This window comes from Hylobates moloch, unplaced genomic scaffold (assembly GCF_009828535.3).
Source record: "Hylobates moloch isolate HMO894 unplaced genomic scaffold, HMol_V3 SCAFFOLD_1, whole genome shotgun sequence".
NCBI lineage: Eukaryota > Metazoa > Chordata > Mammalia > Primates > Hylobatidae > Hylobates > Hylobates moloch.
In genome coordinates, this window is record NW_026652276.1 from 175,475,288 (window position 1) to 175,495,788 (window position 20,501).

At 34.5% G+C, this 20,501-nt stretch overlaps 1 protein-coding gene across 1 annotated transcript in view; it reads left to right on the forward strand.

Moving 5' to 3' along the window:
* Positions 1-20,501, forward strand: part of SEMA3D (semaphorin 3D) — a 123,706-nt gene that overhangs the window by 37,568 nt on the left and 65,637 nt on the right. The window contains exons 3-6 of the mRNA XM_032761199.2: positions 3,565-3,627; positions 12,109-12,228; positions 16,889-16,982; positions 19,601-19,729. Of these exons, the coding sequence (XP_032617090.1) occupies positions 3,565-3,627; positions 12,109-12,228; positions 16,889-16,982; positions 19,601-19,729 (406 nt within the window). The remainder of the gene's footprint in view (positions 1-3,564; positions 3,628-12,108; positions 12,229-16,888; positions 16,983-19,600; positions 19,730-20,501) is intronic.

Genomic DNA, 20,501 nt, shown 5'->3' on the forward strand with positions numbered 1-20,501 from the left:
TCTTTAAATAAGCCCCTCCTCTTAGAAGCACTAGTGAATATATTCACATTTAATTTTGGAGGCATCATTTATCTCACAATTTAATTTAACTCAATCACCCAATACTATGATTTGAAGTAAAAAATAAAACCCTGTGATGGTCTTTATCCTTTTTAAGACTCATTTACTTAATATGAAAGAGTTATATTTTTTTGTTTCCTACATTATTAATATTTGTATGATATGTAATTTTGAACAAATCTATAGATATTTGCCCTACATGTATTCCTTAAATGTGATTAAACCTGATTATCATCTAAAACAAACAAAAAAAGAACAGGATCTTACATGCTGAAATGATTCAAAGAAATATTAATCTGGCAACATAGCAAAGACATGGAATCAACCTAAATGCTCATCAGTGGTAGACTGGATAAAGAAAATGTGGTACATGTACGCTATGGAATACTACCCAGCCATAAAAAAAGAAACAGATCATGTCCTTTGCAGAAACATGAATGGAGTTGGAGGCCATTATCCTTAGCAAACTAACACAGGAGCAGAAAGCCAAATACTTATAAAATGGACTTCTATGTGTCCATGTGTTCTCATCACTTGTAAGTGGGAGCTAACTGATGAGAATACATGGACATATAGAGAGGGGAACAACACACAGTGGGGCCTTTTGGAGGGTGGAGGGTGGAAGGTGGGAGAGAATCATAAAAAATAACTAATGTGTACTAGGCTTAATACCTGAGTGAAGAAACAATCTTTACAAGAAACCCCCATGACACGTTTATATGTATTACAAACCTGCACTTGTACCTCTGAATTTAAAGTAAAAGTTAAAAAGAAAGGAAAAAAAAGAAAATATTATTTAAAAAAAAAACCTTTCCTAGGCACAAGGTCTGCATCAATAAATATATTTTGAGTGCATTAAAAATATTAAATCAATTGACAGGTTATGGATAAGTATTCTGTGTACTATTTTCAGTCCAATGACATAAAGTTGTCCGTTGTAAAATCACTGTAATATTGAAGAACCAGCAAGTACAGCACTTCACTTTTGCAAGATGAAAAAGGTATAGGGATTGGCTGCACAACAGTGTAAATATACTTAACATTACTGAATTCTACAATGAAAATTGTTAAAATGGTAAATTTTATGTTATGCGTTTTTAACCAAAATTAAAAATAATAATAAAATTGGACCAGTGGAGGGGGGAAAAAGTGAGAGGATACCTTGAGAGTTCATAAGCTCATATCTAAAGCAAAGACTCTGAATTCAAGATGCAATTTTTTTTTTTTTTTTTTTTTTTTGAGATGGAGTCTCGCTCTGTCGCCCAGTCTGGAGGGCAGTGGTGCGATCTCGGCTCACTCCAAGCTCCGCCTCCCGGGTTCACGCCATTCTTCTGCCTCAGCCTCCCGAGTAGCTGGGGCTACAGGCACCTGCCACCACGCTAATTTTTTGTATTTTTTAATAGAGACGGAGTTTCACCGTGTTAGCCAGGATGGTCTCGATCTCCTGACCTCATGATCCGCCCGCCTCAGCCTCCCAAAGTGCTGGAATTACAGGCGTGAGCCACCACGCCCGGCTGATGCAATTTTAAAGGAGCACTCAGTCCAGTATTTTTGCTAGCAATGATGAATAACAAAGGAACCACCAGAACAAAAATAACAAACAAACAACTTTTGAAGAAACGTTCCAATTTTGGGCCAGCTGCAGTGTTCCCTCTGGATTATTAAGTTATGGCTTCACGATTCTGGGTTTACGACTAACCATTGTCCATTGGTCCATGCATTGCCCATTTTAGTTAATCTATTTACTAACTTACATTATTCTCTTGTTCTTAATTATGTATTAAACACCTGAAAATGCACCCTCAAGCACAAATGCTAGAATCTGGTAAATAACCTGTTCCTTACCACCAAGTCATCCTTCCCCTCATTTCCTATTTTGGCTGGCCATTTTTCTAAATCCACCCACCTATACACCTGAAATGTAATCATTTTATTTTAGTTGCTTTTAACTTTATTCTAAAGCAAGATGTGTGGTTTGCAATTTGAGGAGATATTCTTTTTAGCCCTAATAATGAGTTACTAATTTCCATTCATACTGCTTTTTGTGCTGTAACTCATTAATATTTGACTACTGGCTACTATTTAAAATTGTGTGATAGTAGAACTACAGTGATTCAAACCATTTCTGAATAAATAGCATTTTATTCACTGTGTACCTTATCAAGGTTAGCTCATCACTTGGGCCTCCTGCTGCCTCCACCACCTGCCTATATACATATCTGGATAATAATTTGTGAATGTTAAGATCTTCTCTAAGTAGACAATCTTGCTCCAGTTTAAAATCTCAATAATTTCATTAAATTTTTCTATTTTGAATGCTATACTCTGTTCTTTATTTAGAGACATAAAACCCTAAAATTTCACCACAAGGATAATATCATATAAACATTGATGACTTCTAAATCCTTTGTTAATTCCAGGTTTAACAAGTCTCTTTCAGTGTATTCCCTCAGGATATTTTCTTTTTTTCTCACGTATTAAAATATTTTCTGCTACCATTGGTGAGAAACATAATAAAAGTCTATCCGGAACTCCTGGAGCATATAAGTATTTTAGAGCTTGCTTTTCTTGTTTCTTCTTGCTTATAGCTTAACAGAGCGCATTTCTTTCTGTAAGCTAATGGAGTTGCATAACTGCTTAAACTTTATTTTGCAAAAACTTTCTTACAGAATTCCTACAAAAACTTCCTGACAGAATTTAAAAGAAAGAAAGAAAGAAAGAAAGAAAAAAGCCTTGAACTCAAGATCATGAAGCATAATTGAAAGCTGTCAACCAATGAGATTGGAGCCCTTGACTTATGTAATGGTTGAGACCACCCCCAGTTCAAGAGTCAGATGGACTTTGAGTCAGATTGTGGCTCTGCCATAAGTTTTGTGGTCCTCAACATGTTATTTAAAGGCTATGTGACTAAGTTTTCTGATCTCAAAATGGGAAGAATAAGTACAGCCATCTCAGAGGGTCATTGTGAAATTTAAATAAGAGAATGCTTATAAAACATTTAGCTAAGTGGCAGATGTGTCTGAGCTCCAAGCATGTTAAGTATTGTCAGCAAATTCACACTGGTCCTTGGCTTGGAGAAAGAACTTATGCTCTAACAGAGAGTTGTTTCTAACACTTCATGGCACATGTTTATAATGTACTACTACTCTGAGTAAACACAGAAAAACATGGTACATACAGCCTCTTATTTAGGCAAATGCTCATGTGAAATTCTGTTGACATCATGATAAAGCTTATGGACCTCTGAACATAATGTATCTACTGTTACATACATTAAAATAGAAACTAAAAGATTAACAAAAATGGATAGTACTAGACACTTTTCTTTTAGAAACTTTCAGGGTGGCTTTGGGAAATATTTAAATGTCAAATTTCCCACATTGACTCTAACAACATGCTTAATACTCATTCTTCAATTTCACACATTCACTCTCTAATCAGAATTGCAGAGTGTTAAGGTGTTTCAGATATTCAGATTGTAACATACTTTGAAATGTTTTGCAGATTTATTGGCCTGCCGCAAAGGAACGGGTGGAATTATGTAAATTAGCTGGGAAAGATGCCAATGTAAGTATGAAACTTTAACAATTATCTTTGTAAAATTTCTACTGATATGATAGCAAATATTTATATTGGGCTTTATTGAATTAATGGTATTAGTGTATTATTTTTCAGACTAAACTAACATATTCTATATGAATATTAATGTGGAATAAAATATCTCTATCTTACCAAAAGCCATGATATTATTTACAAAATTTAAGAAATCTAGAAACACTCTACTTTCTAATGTATTAATTCTGAATATTATTTTTGTCACAAAAAAAGATTAGAAACACATAAAAATATTCAAAAATAAACCATCCAAAAGACTGTAGTTCTAGGAATGTGTATTTTTAATTTATGCACACGTATTTTGTAAGTGTACACAAAACCATCAGTTATTTTAGCATCGCAAACACAGAATTGATACGTAATTTCAATTGAGTTGAAATTAAACTTAAAATATCTATAAGAATTCCTTTATGTGGTGACATTATGGAAAGAACAATAAGAATTAGTTAATAATGAATGACAGCATTCTGGCATAAGAACTAGTAATTACTTCCTCTGAAATTTACATATTAGTAATAATGATTATATAAAATAACTCATAAAAGACAAATAGAGGATACTAATGAAACTTTTAGTTTAAGCTGCCTTGAAGAGCGGAGAAAACCCTTCGACAGGTATGACTTTTTGTCTCTGGTATGGTCCTATCTGTCTAGATTTCTGCACTGTCCAAGTTGTCCTGCGTGCTCCCTCTAATCGTGTTACCTGATTTATCTCCAGCAATGAGGGCCATGGCTCTGACTGGCTCCTCTCCTCATCCAAGTGCTCTGAGTCAGGCCAGATATTCTATCTTCTGCCCTGACTTCTTGCATTATGGTAATGGGGAGAATTGCTCTTTTTTTTTTTGGCAAAATAAATCACATTCAAATTGTAACCCAAGACGAAAACAAGTCATAACCTGGGGCAGAAACATAGACATCTTGAGGCTTCTTTTGCACCATCCTTTAATCGTACCTCTAACCACAATAATGCAGGGGTATTAAGATCAGTTATGCCATCATATTTAATAATAACAAATAGTGTTTGTTATATGAAAGGATGAATAGATTAAAGAATCCTCTATCAATGTGATAGAAATAAAACAATAAGACACATAATGTCTAAGGATGTGAGGGGAAGCTCAGAAGGCTAATAATCTCAGACAACAGGTTAGTTCACTCATTTGTTATTCATTTATTCAAAAAATATTTTTAGAAATCCTAAATATGAAACTCGTATCTGTCCTCATGGAGCTTTCAATCTAATGTTGGATACAGATACTGCTCAAATGATGAATTCTACATAGTAACTACAAAGCAAAATAATTGAAATGAAACAAAACAAACTTGTGGTGACCCCTGATTTTATATTCAGTTAGTAACATAATTAAATGTCATCCTTTCAGGCATATTTATATTAGCAGAAATATATCAGGGAGTGTTAACATAAAATGCAATGAAAAACAGTTTTTACATTTCGGTCACTAGAAATAAAAGGAATTAAACTATTCTGTAATGTATTCTTCTCCTCCCATGCCTTTGGTATCTTCATCCAGTTCAATATTCCAACACAAAACAGGTACCCAGGTCTGCAAAAACACCAATACTTTACTGAACACTCATAGAGAATGAAATGCTTTGGTTATGAGAGTTTTTCAAATTATGTCATTTAATGGACAGTATAGGCATGCCATAACCAGCATGGACATTTTTGTATTTGTGTTTCACCAGTATTGAGTATACGATAAGGAGGCAAGAAGGAAAGGGATGTTTTCAATTTACTCCAGTAAAATGGTTTTCCCATGGAGTAGATCAGGGATAAACCATCAAGGTCAAACAATCAGTGAAGGTTTAAATTCTGACAGTGCTCTCACGTGGGGTATGTTCACTAATTCCAGTTACATAGTAACTTAATTGCCCCTCTTATTAAGTTAAATAAAATGGTGATAAGCTTTTCTGGAGGTGATATCCTTGACCATGTAGGATTCTGTATATAGAACATATTATTCCAATTCAGTCATAATTGTGAGCTAGTAACCACCTCTAAACTTCAAGCACATTTGCTGCTAACCCAGGATTAAAGATATGAGGAGCCTTTTGCCTGTTGCTAAAGTCTGTGGTTTGATGTTGAATCATGTAGTGATAATTTTAAATTTTTGCCTCATTTTAACTTGTTCCTTGAAAGTAATGTTTCATTTTAGAGCTTCTAATAATAGCTAACATTTTTGTAGCAGTTACCATGTTCAAGGAACTGTTTTCAATGCTTTACATTTATAACCTCATTTAATCCTGATGACAACACTATATGCTAGATTTTATTATTATTTTCTATTTTCTGGATGAGAAAACTAAAGCGAAAAATCTTAAATGGCTTGTCCAATGTCATGCATCTGGTAAATAGTAAAGCCAGGGATTGAATCCAAAAGTCTTGCCCCAAGGTCTGTGCTCTTACATAACATTATAAAATATCCATATAAGATCCAAAAACTATATCCTTCAAATTATTTCTCTTTGTAATACCACCAGAACATAGATCCTCATTTTTAATGAGGATTACGTAGATTTTGGCCGACAGAAAACTGAGACAGCTCTGTGGTTTTATTGACATCTTTTATTACGTTTGGCATTACCCTCTCTCCTTCTTCCTCTCTAGTAATTTTTACCTACTTCCCAAGGGTGTGTTTAGGATTAACAAGTGTTTGGAAAGACTGTTCCTTTACACAAAGGTACTATGTAACTGCAAAACAGTGAATTATTTACCCTAATGAAAGTTAGCTAATTGGGGTGGGGATAGTAGAAGATGAGGAAACAAAAGGGAACTATTCCACTTTGTTGAACATAGTCCCCAGTTCAATCCAAAGAAGGGTAGAGGTGACAGGAAGATATTTGGTAGTATCTTGCTTCTATTTAGAGGAAAGTTATTCAAAAGAAAGTAACTAAAGAAATGTCTTTAGTCCTGACTATAAAATTGTGGGTTCAACAGCTTACTCCAAGCAAAAGAAACCACAGGGTGAGGGTAGCCTGGGCTCTGTTTGTCAGCTTAAACACAGAGGGGCACAGTCTGTCCATACAGACATTACACAGAGTTAAAGCATCTTCCGGAACTTCAGTTCTTTCATTATATCCATCCTTCCTTCCTTCCTTCCTTCCTTCCTTCCTTCCTTCCTTCCTTCCTTCCTTCCTTCCTTCCTTCCTTCCATCCTTCCTTCCCTCCTTCCTTCCTTCCCTCCTTCCTTCTTTCCTTCCTTCCTCTCACTTTCTTTTTTTCTTCCTTTCTTTCTCTCAAGAAAGTCTAAAACTAAAATAGAATGTTCATTGTAGAAAGTTTGCAAATTATATACGAGCAAAAAAAAGAAAAACAAGTCATTTATAAATACCTCTCCCCCATGAACACTAACCAGAGATAACTGGTGACATTTTGATATTTATTTTTCTATCTTATCTATTTACTAATTTTCAGTATGAAATCATTGTATACATAGTCACTTAAAACACTTATTTTTTTTACTTCACAGACTGCCATGAGCATTTTCCCATGTCATTAAATTCTTTTTTATAACACTACTTTTAATAGTTACACTGTATTTCTTTATGTATTATTTCATCAATCCCCTATTGTTAGAAGTTTGCTACATATCCAGTTTTACTATTGAAAATGACACTGTACATGAAAAAATTTTATGTGAATATTGTGAATATCTTTGATTATTGAGTAGACTTTTACTAGTTAAGGACATAAAAAATTTTATAAACATATTGTCAAATTGCCCTCCAGAAAGTTTATGCCTCATATGCTCTTACCAGCAGTATGTGATCAAGGGAGGGTGTATTTACCTATTATACCATTGTTAATATTGGATACAACATATATTAAATGCTTAATACAAATGCATATGAATGAATAAAATATGTATATATTTTTGCTGTTTTAGTTTGAAATTTTTTCATTACTCTAAACACTAACATCTTATATGATTGTAAAATAAAATTTTTAAATAGCATATCCCTGCAGCCCATATTTTTTTAATTTTCCTGTTTGCCTTTTTCCTGCTGATTATTTACAGACTTATAAAACATATATATATATATATACATACACATGTATAGGTAGACATATTTATGTAACATAAATATGTATAGAGTATACCTACAATATAATACCTTGTGTTCCACTCTTGAAAAACATATTCTTTATCACTTTATCAGTTACCTTATTTGATGTATAGACTTTATTTAAATAATCATTTCTATCTTTTTCTTTAAAATGTTTTCTTTTGCACTTTAACTGATTATTGCTCTGTAGAAATCTTCACTGTTAGATCTCCAATTTTTAAGATATAAATGTGATATATGAGTTTTTCTATTTTTATTTTGAAGTATTAACAATCTATTAAAATATTTTAAAGATTTTTTTTTTTTTTTAGATGGAGTCTCACTCTGTTGCCCAGGCTGGAGTGCAGTGGCGCAATCTCGGCTCACTGCAACCTCTGCTGCCCGGGTTCAAGCAATTGTCCCGCCTCAGCCTCCTGAGTAGCTGGGATTACAGGCAACTGCCACAGCACCCAGCTATTTTTTTTTCTTTGTATTGTTGTATTTTTAGTAGAGAAAATTCACCATCTTGGCCAGGTTGGTCTTGAACTCCTGACCTCATGATCCACCCACCTCGGCCTCCCAAAGTGTTGGGATTACAGGCGTGAGCCACCGCGCACGGCCCTATTTTAAAGATTTTAAGACCTAAACTGATCTCTGCATCCTGGATGCTGTCTTAGAACTTCTAGACAAGCCTAACACGTAGCACAGAGACAGAGATAGGTGAAAAGTCAAAAAATGTTTGATGATCACAATATTCTGCAACACACATTAAAAATAAAACCAGATAAGATTCCAAAATCATTAGTATCTTCTAATATTTAACATAAATAAATTAAAATTAGCTATTATAAGTCAGTTATCAGAATAGATATAAAGCTGTTTTGGATTTTATTGGACCCTACATATGTCTTGAGAATTACAAGTAGTTCTATTTTGCTATTATCTTTCCAGGTATCTGTGGAGAAACTAAAATTCTAAGTGTTAATGCATAGACTAATATATTTTTGCTTTTTTCTCTCCAAGTATGAATTCAGTTTTATACTTGTCTATTTAGTTATTTATATATGTATGCATATATATGAGAGATGAAATATTGATACATCTAATATTACTTAAGATAATTAAAAAGTTGATGTTTGCTTTGGTTCTTTCTATCTTCTCCTCCCCCTCTTCCCTTTTTCTTTCTCTTCCAGTGGGGGTAAGGTAGGGCCTATGGAAAGCCATGTAGGTAGGAGGAATAAAGGAAGGAAGGAGAAATTCAATACTTTTCCTAAGTTGAATATATTACTCCCTGGATTGTTTGGTCACATGCAATGATTGACATTGTGGGCAATAGCTGACAAATTAGCTTTCAGGGAAAGTTACAAAGGCTGCTTCTCAAAGTTATCTTTCTTCATGCCTCACAGAATTACACTACCACTGATAGCCTTGCAGGTCACTAAGTGAATTAAATCAAGTTAATTATTGATCATGCTATTTAAACAAATCTTTGAAACTTTGTGTATAAGAATAAAACAACACAGGATTTCTGAGACTTAAAAAATGAAGTTATGAATTGAAAGGGAAGTCATTGTGAAGTTTTTTTGCAACAAGGATTGTTTGGCTTAAATGTCAACCTCAGAAAAAATTTAAAGTGGGAGACCTTATCTTTTACGATCTCTATTCACAGGTTTCTTTTGCCCAGGCAGCCAAGGCCTTTCTATTGCCTCTAGGCTGCTTAGAGAACTATCCTCTCTCAACTTGCCTACAGAAAACTTTGACTGAGCACAACTGACATTTTTGTAAACTGTGTCAGATAATTCAAGATTTACACATACTTTTTTGTTCATTCCATGTCAGCCCAATCAGACAGAAGGGAGGAATTTCATAAATTAATCTGAGGTATGCCTTGTAAAGTCAGGAAATTGGCATATTCGGCTACTTTCTAGGACTAGCACCATTTTAATAAAGTACTCCTAGACAAGTGAAAGGAAATAAAATACTTTAGGTGTGATTCAGAGGTTTGTTTTTTTTTAACAATCACCAAAATTATATCCCCACTGTGTATAAAATGTTGCCCTGGACCATATTTGTCTTTTTAAACAGTGCTTCGTCACTAATAGCTTCTAATCTGTTTGACTCCATAATTTAAAATCTGGAAAGGGAGTTATATTTCTTTATCCAAATATTTATTTCAGAATCTTGCAAAATTACTTTCTAAATTCTAATTGAGCTTTTGAAAAAATGATGAACTAATTGGTGGTGAGTCAGTCCTCCCTCACTCCAGCCATATGATTTTACTCTTCCCTGCCCTGCATACTCTCCCCTATGCACTAATGTCTTTGTGCAGGAAAAACCAAGGAATAAAAGTCTTTTCAAAAAGTGAGCATGAGTGAGCAAAGGCTGGATTATAAAACCTCCTACTCTAGCCGTGAGGTCATCAATAAAATTTACCTGGTGATCATGAACATTTTCATACTTTTATCTTGTCTTTTCTCATATTACTTTGTCTTCGTTGTTTGTTCGAAACTATTAGTATTGGCCTGCCATGGTGGCTCATGCCTGTAATCCTAGCACTTTGGAAGGCCAAGGAGAGAGGATTGCTTGAGGCCAGGAGTTCCAGACCAGATTAGGTAACAAAACGAGACCCTGTCTCTACACATAAAACACAAAAATTATCCGGGAGTTGATGACTTGCACCTGTAGTTACAGCTACTCAAGAGGCTGAGGCTGAAGAATTGCTTGGGCCTGGGAAGCTGAGGCTGCAGTGAGCTGAGATCATGCCAGTACTCCAGCAGCCTGTCTCAAAAAAAAAAAAAAAATACATATATACATATATATACATATATATATATATATATATGCCAGTTGAAACATTGTACCTCAGATCTTCAGATCTGTAGACATAGCTATTCACTTTAAAATCAGAGCAACCACTAGGATACTAGTATTTTGTATAGCTCAAAATCAGGGTAAGGAATAAACAAGTATTAAATTTATATTATTTTACTTAAACTACATAACAGCCATAACAATCCTATCATTAAGTCATTGTCTGCCTTTTTAAAAAATTGTATTTCATTCTAAGAACCACTCTACCAGTTAGGTTATTGTCTATTGTTGGGTTTTTTATTTGTTTGTTTGTTTTTTAATATATTCCTCCTGGGAACCCCAACAGCAATAGTGGACCATTAGGTCCATGCCTGACTGGTGAGTAACCTATGGCCACTTGGGCAGAAAGAAACTGGATTTTTTCTATGCAATCCAGTGGTTTCTCAGGTTACCAACTTCCTTAATAACCCAACACTTGCCTGTCTCCTGGGTAAAGCCAACCTAGAATAAAAGTCTTCTCCAGCCCAGTGTTAACTTAAGTGTCTTTGGATCCAAGAATCATGAAGCCATGGTTAAGTAATTGCATGTAACAATTATGTAAAGATAGAATATCACTTGCAGGAGATAGATTGAAAATAATATATAATAACAAGAATAAATACTCTAAAAAGAGAGAGAGCAACTATTTACTGCTATCTGAAGCATATGAAATAATTAAGTTCTAAAGATAATGATTACATAAAGAAATATTTTTAGGCATAGGCATAAGCATATGCAGAACAGAAAGAAACAAACATTTCTTCAAAAATTTGACTTGGTGTAAAAAAAAGTCCATGAGAAAAAACAGAGATTATTGAAATTATCAAGAAATAATCTGATTCTTAAAGGCTCTGTAACACTGGAAAATAAATGGCAATAAGTGGTAGGGCATCTGGTCAATAAGAATTGAATACATACGTAGAGATGCATGTTTGTGTTCAGTGTTTTGTTCAGTGTAGCTGAGACAGATGACGTTGCAAACAGTAGTAACTATATGGTATAAATTATGTGGTAACAACAGATCATGATAAATTTTGTGTTCTATGTATTTCTTATAGAAAGTAAGGATACCAGGTGTGTGTGGTGGTGGGTGCCTGTAGTTCTAGCTACTCGGGAGGCTGAGTAAGGAGGATCTCTTGAGCCCAGAAGTTTGAGACCAGTCTGGACAGCATAGAGAGATCTCATCTCTAAAAAAATAAGAGAGAAAATTTTAAATATGGGTGTCTAATTCATATTCTATTTATATCCGCTCTCTAGGCCTCACTGAGTACCACTATAGACTTGTATTCTAATTAAGCTAATTCTGATTAGTTCAATGGTTTTATAACTTCCAAAATCTAAAAAGCTACTCCTTTATGCCATGGTTTCTATATTTGTCTTGACTCGTTTGCTAAATCTTTTTTCATTTGTGCTCTTATTTTTGAAGATTGATCTACTTGGAAAACAGGCGGCATAAATGATAATATTTCAAAAACCTGAATTGTGTGTTAATGCTTTTAATTTTTATGCCCAACAGACGGAATGTGCAAACTTCATCAGAGTACTTCAGCCCTATAACAAAACTCACATATATGTGTGTGGAACTGGAGCATTTCATCCAATATGTGGGTATATTGATCTTGGAGTCTACAAGGAGGTAATATAATGAAAAAGCATGAAAAGCATAATTTCTTGTAATACGTTGTTACTTAATTCCTATGACATAAAACAGACAGATTTGAATATAAAGACTGAAACATAGATGGCCAGGCGTGGAGGTGCATGCGTGTAATGCCAATACTCAGGAGGATGAAATCAGAGGGTCCCTTGAGCCAAGGAATTCAAATCCTTCCTAAGCGGCATAGTAAAATCCTGTTTTAAAACAAAATGAAACAAAAAACGAATAGTTTATGAACGATGTAGTAACTCATGTTCCTAGCCATTCTATGGACTGTCATTTTCACTATATATTTGATCTACCTAATAAAAATGTTTTTTCTATTAAAAGTGGTTTTTAGCAGGACGATCACAATTAATAGTGTAAAATGTTAAAAGTGTTTGTCTTCTATGGGCTCCATGTATGTCTTTTTTGACTTTCCTTTTTAACTAGATATATATAGTATGTTGCTGTTGGTAAAAATTCATTTTCCATAAGATCTTGCAGTGGAATTGCATGATATAAATAATTTCATTTTCCCATCAAATAAAGTTGACCTGTTATGTATAATAGTGGACACTAAGTAACAAATATTTTAATAATTTTCTTAAAATTGTATAGTCATTGGCACAATGAATTTATTGTTTCAGCTGGACCAAATTGGCATAATGGAAATAAAGGATGTATTAATTAGGAGTAATGTATTCCAGATCTCAGTGAGTGCTTTAATAAGTGAAAAACATGCATATTTTTGCAATTAAATTATTTACCAATACTTTAGTTTACTGTCCTTGTGTTATGGACTTCATGCCATCCACTTTACATGGATTATTTCTTTGGAATTTCACAACACTCTTAATAAAGCCAGTGTTGTTATAATTACCAATTTACAGGTTAGTAAAAATTAAGTTTCAATGGAATAAATAACATGCTAAATCACCCAACTAATAAATGGTCTTGCAACAAATTGAATCAAGGCAGTCTATCTCTAGAGCAAACATGAGCAACTGAGCTTTAGGATAAGTGCTCCCAGTTGTTTCTTGGTGATGTGAAATGTCATCCTCATGTTTATGTAAGTACAGTCAGGTGCATCATAACAAGATTTCCATCAACAACAGGCTGCATATAATATGGTAGCCCCATGAGATTACATTACCCTGTTTCTACTGTATCTTTTCTATGTTTGCATATATTTAGATACACAAATGCTTACCATTGTCTTATAGTTGCCTGTAGTATTCAACAGTAAGAAGCTGTACATGTTTGTAACCTAGGAGCCGTAGGCTATGCCGTATAGCCTAGGTGTGCAGTAGGTTATACCATCTAGGTTTGTGTAAGTGCACTCTGTGATGTTCACACAATGATGACATTGCATAACGATGTACTTCTCAGAACATACCCTGTCTTTAAGTGATGCGTGACTGTACTTTTTGTGAGTAACCACACATATTTGCAGGATAATTCACTGTGTTTTTGAAAGTAAAGTCTGGGCTTATGGAAAAGGTTTCTTTACATTGACTTAGCTGATTCACACAGAGATCAAACCCTCAACGGTGGATGGATGGATTTTCCTTTCTAACAAACTTGTCTAACCAGCCCAGACTCAACGGTTTGAAAATAAAGCAACCCTGACAGTTAAATTTCTGAACCACTAGGAGACTTGGTAACTTGAATCCATCATTCTTTGTTGGTGGTGTAATGTTCTCTTGTCTAGCTCTGATGAAGGGTAATATATAACATTAGCTCATAGCATAGGGTGTAATTATATGATATAGCCCCACAGTTTGAGTGTGTTTTGAGGCCTAAGGATAAACGCCAAACTCACAACCTGCTGAGGGGGGCAAATAGTGTTTTATAGCTCTTTAAAAGTCACAATTGCTGGCCGGACGCCGTGGCTCACACTTTGGGAGTGCAAGGTGGGCAGATCACCAGAGGTCAGGAGTTTGAGACCAGCCTGGCCAACATGGTGAAACCCCGTCTCTTCTAATAATGCAAATGTAGCCGAGCATGGTGGCACACGCCTGTAATCCCAGCTACTCTATAGGCTGAGGCAAGAAAATTGTTTGAACTCGGGAGGCAGAGGTTGCAGTGAGCCGAGATTGCACCACTGCACTCCAGCCTGGGCAACAGAGCAAGACTCTGTCTCCAAACAAGAAAAAAAAAAGTCACAAGTGCTGAAAGGGAATTTAGATTTAGATGGAGCTAATTAGTAGCTTGGGACTGTCAAGAAGCCCTGGGGCAGTCAAATTTACAAGTTCCATGAATAAGAGAATTATGGGTAAACAGGGGCATTGAACCTTGAGTTTTCAGCTGGTCTGCCGTACAGGTAATTGTATGGCAGCCCTGCTTGAAAATTGTTAACTTTTTTAATGAATCATTAGTCCCAAGAAATCACTGTACTTCTAGAGGGAGTTTAGAAGGACCTTCCATTTTCAAATAAATAAGGCTCCTCCTAAGGTGGCTGGGAAGAGGGAACAGCAATACACAAAAGGAGCGGAAGAAGGTATACTTCAGGGACTGCTATGCAGTGTGGCTGGGGCAATGGGAAGAAACAGGGAAAGCTAAGATGAATCCCAGATTCCTGACTTTGCCAGTGAGTTGAAGAGTGGTGTTATTTATTGAGGTGAGAGTAGTAGCAAGTTTGAGGGAAATATGGTGAGTTAGTTTTGCACATTCTGCATTTGCGGCATATTCAGTAGGTCACGCCAAGTGGGCAACTGGAGCTGGAATTTAGGAAGGAAGTCAGTGCTGCTGTCAACAACTTCTAATAGTAAGTTGAGGACAGATGGCCAGAGTTTGAAATATGGTTCCAGTCATTTACTAACTCCATGGCTGTATGCATACTTTATAAACTTTCTACGCTTCTGCTTATTCAGTACAATAATGATAATAGTAATTATTTCACAGAGTTATTTTGAGGATAAAGTGAGAAAATAATTGTAAACTGTTTGGCATAGCACTTGCTTCATTCTAGTCACTTAACATTCATCCATTTCTAGATAACAGAAATACAGAAATGTAAAGAGTCATGGATGTACACAATATGCATATTTTACATATTTCTATAAAATAATATTTGTATCCCACAGTACTGGGAAAACTTGAAAGCCGTTTAATGCTTGGCTTGGTATCATTTCCTCTGGGACCTCCCCTGTGCTGCTGCAGCTCTTATCTTTAAATAGGCATGATATTGACAATAATGTTGCTTAGTTGTGATAAATAAATGTTTTCTTACTAGCATTCCTACCTACTTGTATCATCTTTACTTCTCTGCCCATATTTACATCTGTGTAGCTCAGACAGGTGCTTTTTGCATAATTCATCAAGAATAAGGAACTTCATAGAAGCAATCTTAAAAAGTTGAAGTCTCAAAATATAGAGCACCATTAATTCAGTCAGTTTATTTCAGGAAGCACATGGAATCATCCATTATTTTTTATATTATTTTCTTGTATGTGTCCTTGACTGGCTCAAGGAAACTTGCTTTCTTGCTATCTCCTATTTCCAGTAGATTATAAAGGTACCATTATTATTTGTATTAAAGTGTGTTCACTTAAAATTATGAACCATTAATTTTTAGCCAGGCTATTTAAATTGCTATTAGTATTTAGTATTTTTTTAAATGAGGCAATAGTTACTATTGGTCTTGTTCAAAAGAAAAACAAAGATCTGAAGTGCAACATAACACATAATTTTCTCTGTCTCTTTTGCTTTATTGCTTGTGTTCTACATAAGTTGCACTGAATGGTCCTTTTTTATTACATGTGTGTTCTGATATAACTTCATAGATACATCACCTAAACAGAATGTCTGAAGTGCAGGTTTTCTGTAACTAGTGCATGCACAGAGTGAGTCATCATCCTTTCTGCTGGATGGTAGTGTTGTCATTGTTATGAAACACTCAATCTCATAGGGCCATATTCATTATACATTCATATTTTTTCTTGGAAAGTTCAACTTAAGATGCTATTTATTTTCCCCAATACTGAAAGTCTGCCAATGTCATTCTGTCTGGCCACTATTATAAAAATAGATGTTTCAGCCAAAATAACTATGTGGTTTAATGTGTACAGTGTTTTCGTAATAGTGAAATACTACAACAGGATTTTTTTGTTACCCAGATGTATCAACAACTTGAAAATGAACTGCCCGCCTTAGAACACTTTTATGTTACTATAATTTTAAAAACTATTACAAGGTTTAAGTCATTTGACATAGTTGAAGATGCTTAGTTATATAAATTGTAATCATTATCCTGAAAGTATGATTATTATAGCAAATCTATTTCTTAAAAGATGGAGTTGGTTTTATTAGGCTCAATAAGTTAGTCATGAAAGCTCAAGAAATATGTGTTCTTAGTGGTGATTTCGATAATTGATAATGGTGGAGACTAAATGTATTGATGAGTACATTACTACTTCCATTTGAAAAATTCACTCAGTATTATATTGCCACTTTCAGCGAAGGGAGACCAAAACATGGTTATTAAGTCTTGCCAGATACATTTGCTAAAAAGTTAAGGAGTTCAGCATCATGCACATGCTATATGCTCAATTAGTTTTATCAAATTCAAGGGTTGGAATTTAGTTTGTATCTCTCACATTCTTACTGTTTGTAATATTTTTAAAAAGCTCACTGGTGTTAATATTTCTCATAACAGGATATTATATTCAAACTAGACACATATAATTTGGAGTCTGGCAGACTGAAATGTCCTTTCGATCCTCAGCAGCCTTTTGCTTCAGTAATGACAGGTAAGATCAATGACAGACAGTTCTTATCCTTAAATGGTTTTCTAAGAGTTATTTGTTGACTGAACCACATTTTCCTATTGAGTTAAAGGTAATGTTTTACTAATCTTCCACAAGCGATTTGTTTCCATTATTTTAGTGCCAAATTTGTCTGTACTGAGCATCCTTCTCACTAATGGAAGGCCACAGCAATCCATGGTGTCTGCACAGTTACTTTTTAAATGAACTTCTGATTGAATATTTATAATGTCAAAGGACACATAATTACTTGTTTTGTAATTTTATATTTAGATGTCTGGGGATTTTCTTATGTTGTAATATCTCCCTATCTGACTTATTATGGAAATTAAATTTAGCAGTTTCATATGTGGGTAAATTAAACCAAATTACTCAAGCTATAGAATACAGATAATAGAATGTTATAACATCTTCCTTTGCAATTTCACTATAACCTGATTATATCAGTGGAAACATGAAATTTCTGCTAGTATAGCTAGTCTTCTCTCACTTTGTATATATCTTAAATTCTCTTATGAGACAACTATCTTGTTCAAAGAAGCAATACTGTGTGGTCTGAAGTCTGTTCCAAGGAATGTCAGCAAGGCTTCTGAATTTCAACCATTATAAGGACTCCTTTTGTATTGGTTTGGTTCATGACTTTAGCCTCTTTCTATTTAACTTGTCTGTGAAATGTTTGAATAGACGATAAGAGTGAAGCACCATGACATTTTAATTTTCACTTAGTGAGAACTAGTGATTTTGCTTTGAAGTGACAGCATGTGTGTATTTGTGTTTTTTGAAAATTATGTGACTAATGGTCAGTCATTATTCTCAGTAAATGAGATAGATGGTTTGTGATTCTGCTCTGTGAAGTGGAGTTGGCATACCCTTAATAATAAAAAAAAAAAAAAAAAAAATAGATTGGCGGCAGTTGTTACTCCCTTATGAATCTCCAAGTAATTTTAGGTACAAGGAAGAAGTTTGAAAGCCTGGATATTCAGATCTAATTTTATGTTGAAATATATTTTTTCCTAACAAAACATTCAAATACTTGCAATTTTACAGGTTTCAAAGTGACAGTTCACTTCTTTTACCAAACTTTTTAATAATGTCTTTGCTGTTATTATTTTATTCTTTTTTAAAAATATACCCACAATGAAATATTGCTATTTACCTGATACATTGTAGGGAAATACTGTAAGAGGATGGAAGCAGTACCTTATCTATGTCTATTTTACACAGCTGGAGTTCTCTCTGTCTCTCTGTGTGTGTGTGTGTTTGTGTGTGTGTGTTTCCTTTAGAAGTTAGCTATTCTCATTCTTGAGGTTGAATTATCCCTGATCGTTCATTGAAAGCTTATTTAGATGGATATAAACAGAGGCTACAGAAAAGTATCTTAATCCCTTCTTATACAAGGCAGAATTTTAAAGATATGTTTCTGAGCAAAAATAAATTTCAGTGATAAAACAATGTATTTGTTCTCATATTTAGGCATTTATAAAGTCTAAATGCTCTGTAGGTATTTGCCATTTTTTTACATTGTTCTATTAAATGTAAAGCAAAGTGGTTGACTAAGAAGTTTCTTGAAATAGTAGAGGTTTAGCTCTCGAAAAGACAACATATTCTCCTGCAGGAACAGCCTTCTTCCTGCCACTCCGCCCCGCCCCTACCCAACACCCTGACTAACATTAGGGAACATGGATCCTTGCTGCCTTCTTCTCCTTCCCTTATGTTTTTCTCACTCCCCTTCCTTCCATCCTCTTCCTCTCTCTAATCTGCCTTTTCTCTTTGTCCTCCCCTTCTCCTGCCTCCACTTCCCCCCTCTTCCTCTTACTTTCCTTCTTCCTCCTTCTCACCATCTCTTCTCTCCTCCTCCTTTTCCTTCTCCTGTCTTCTTCGTTCTTCTCTCCTTTCTCTCTCTTTTTCTCCTTGACATTCCCCTTCTCTCTTTTCCTCCTTTCTGTCTCTGGTGAAACAGAACATGCACTTTACACAAATAACAGAACAAAGAAGTTTGGTATGCAGTAATGGCAACATCATTCCCCTTTCAAGAATTCCTGTTTATCAGAACTATTAGAGACATGATTAGCTACAAGGAATGCAACATGTTATAATTACAAAGAATGACTTCAGTGCTGAAAGCTCCCTTTCAGCAGAGGTTAGGCAAAGAAAATTTGTGGTCATTGAGGTTGTGTCAGTTAAGTAAATACTAATTACACAATCCATTCCTCATTATGGCATTTAGCTTTTCATATTTTTTGTGTCTTATTCTAAAGAGGAACTCTTAATTATGACATTTATTTGAATTATTTGTGGGGAGAAGAGAAAGAGGAATCGCTTATTTTTGTTTATTCAAAAGGGAAGCTAATGCATGTGCAATTATTAATTCAGAAGAATTTGGCCTGTTTATATTCAAGTATTCAGCATCAGCTTACCAAAGTAATTTGAGTTATCCTTTCTTCAACTGAGATAAATTTTCAAAATCTGTGAAATTTATGAAACAATACATTCTGATATTAAGCAAAAAACATCTTTGGTGTCATGCTGTGTAATTTGTACATGTTAAATAGCATCTATGGCTGTACTCTTAATAGTTCTGTGTACTTTTTTCTCCCTCTCAGATGAGTACCTCTACTCTGGAACAGCTTCTGATTTCCTTGGCAAAGATACTGCATTCACCCGATCCCTTGGGCCTACTCATGACCACCACTACATCAGAACTGACATTTCAGAGCACTACTGGCTCAACGGTTTGTGATTTTTTTTGTTTGCTTTTGATTGTCTTGCCTTTGGTTTAAGATAGATAAGAAGTGTATTATTATTCATTCAAATGTGTTTTGGAATAATTGATTTAGCTCAACATTATAAAATACATTTGAAATAATTCCCCACTAAGAAAATCTCCAATATCTTTTGTTTATATAGTAATACATAATATTTATTGAGTGCTATTCCTCAACACTCTTGTGTGCTCTAATTAATATTTTAAATATTCACAATGACATCTGGGATATGTCATTATTTTATTCTTTAATACGCATAAACTATTATGCTATCAAAATACTGAAGTACAGAGAAGTAATTTGGTCAAGGTCTTATAACTTGTCAGATGCAGAGTGAGAATTCAAGCAGGCAATCTTACTCTTGCAGTCTGTGTAAAGACCAAGGCATGTACTGTCTGTCAGCCCAATGAACTCGGGTTAGATTGTAATGGTAACTTCTGTTGCTTAAAAATAATATACATTTGGGTTAAGACACTTCTCTTCAAAATTTTAAGCATATTAATATTGACATAATTTTGTCTGATTACTATTTTAAGAATCATACAATATTTTGAGTTTAAAATTTTTTAAAAAACATAAGAATATTATAAATGAGTTTATTTAATTAATCCAAGGAACACTGCAAGACACCTAACTCCACCCCACTCCCCACCACCGCCTTACAACAGATCAAATTTTATCATGATTCTCTAACATATGACTTTATTCCATTGCATGGCAGAATGACATAACACTGTAA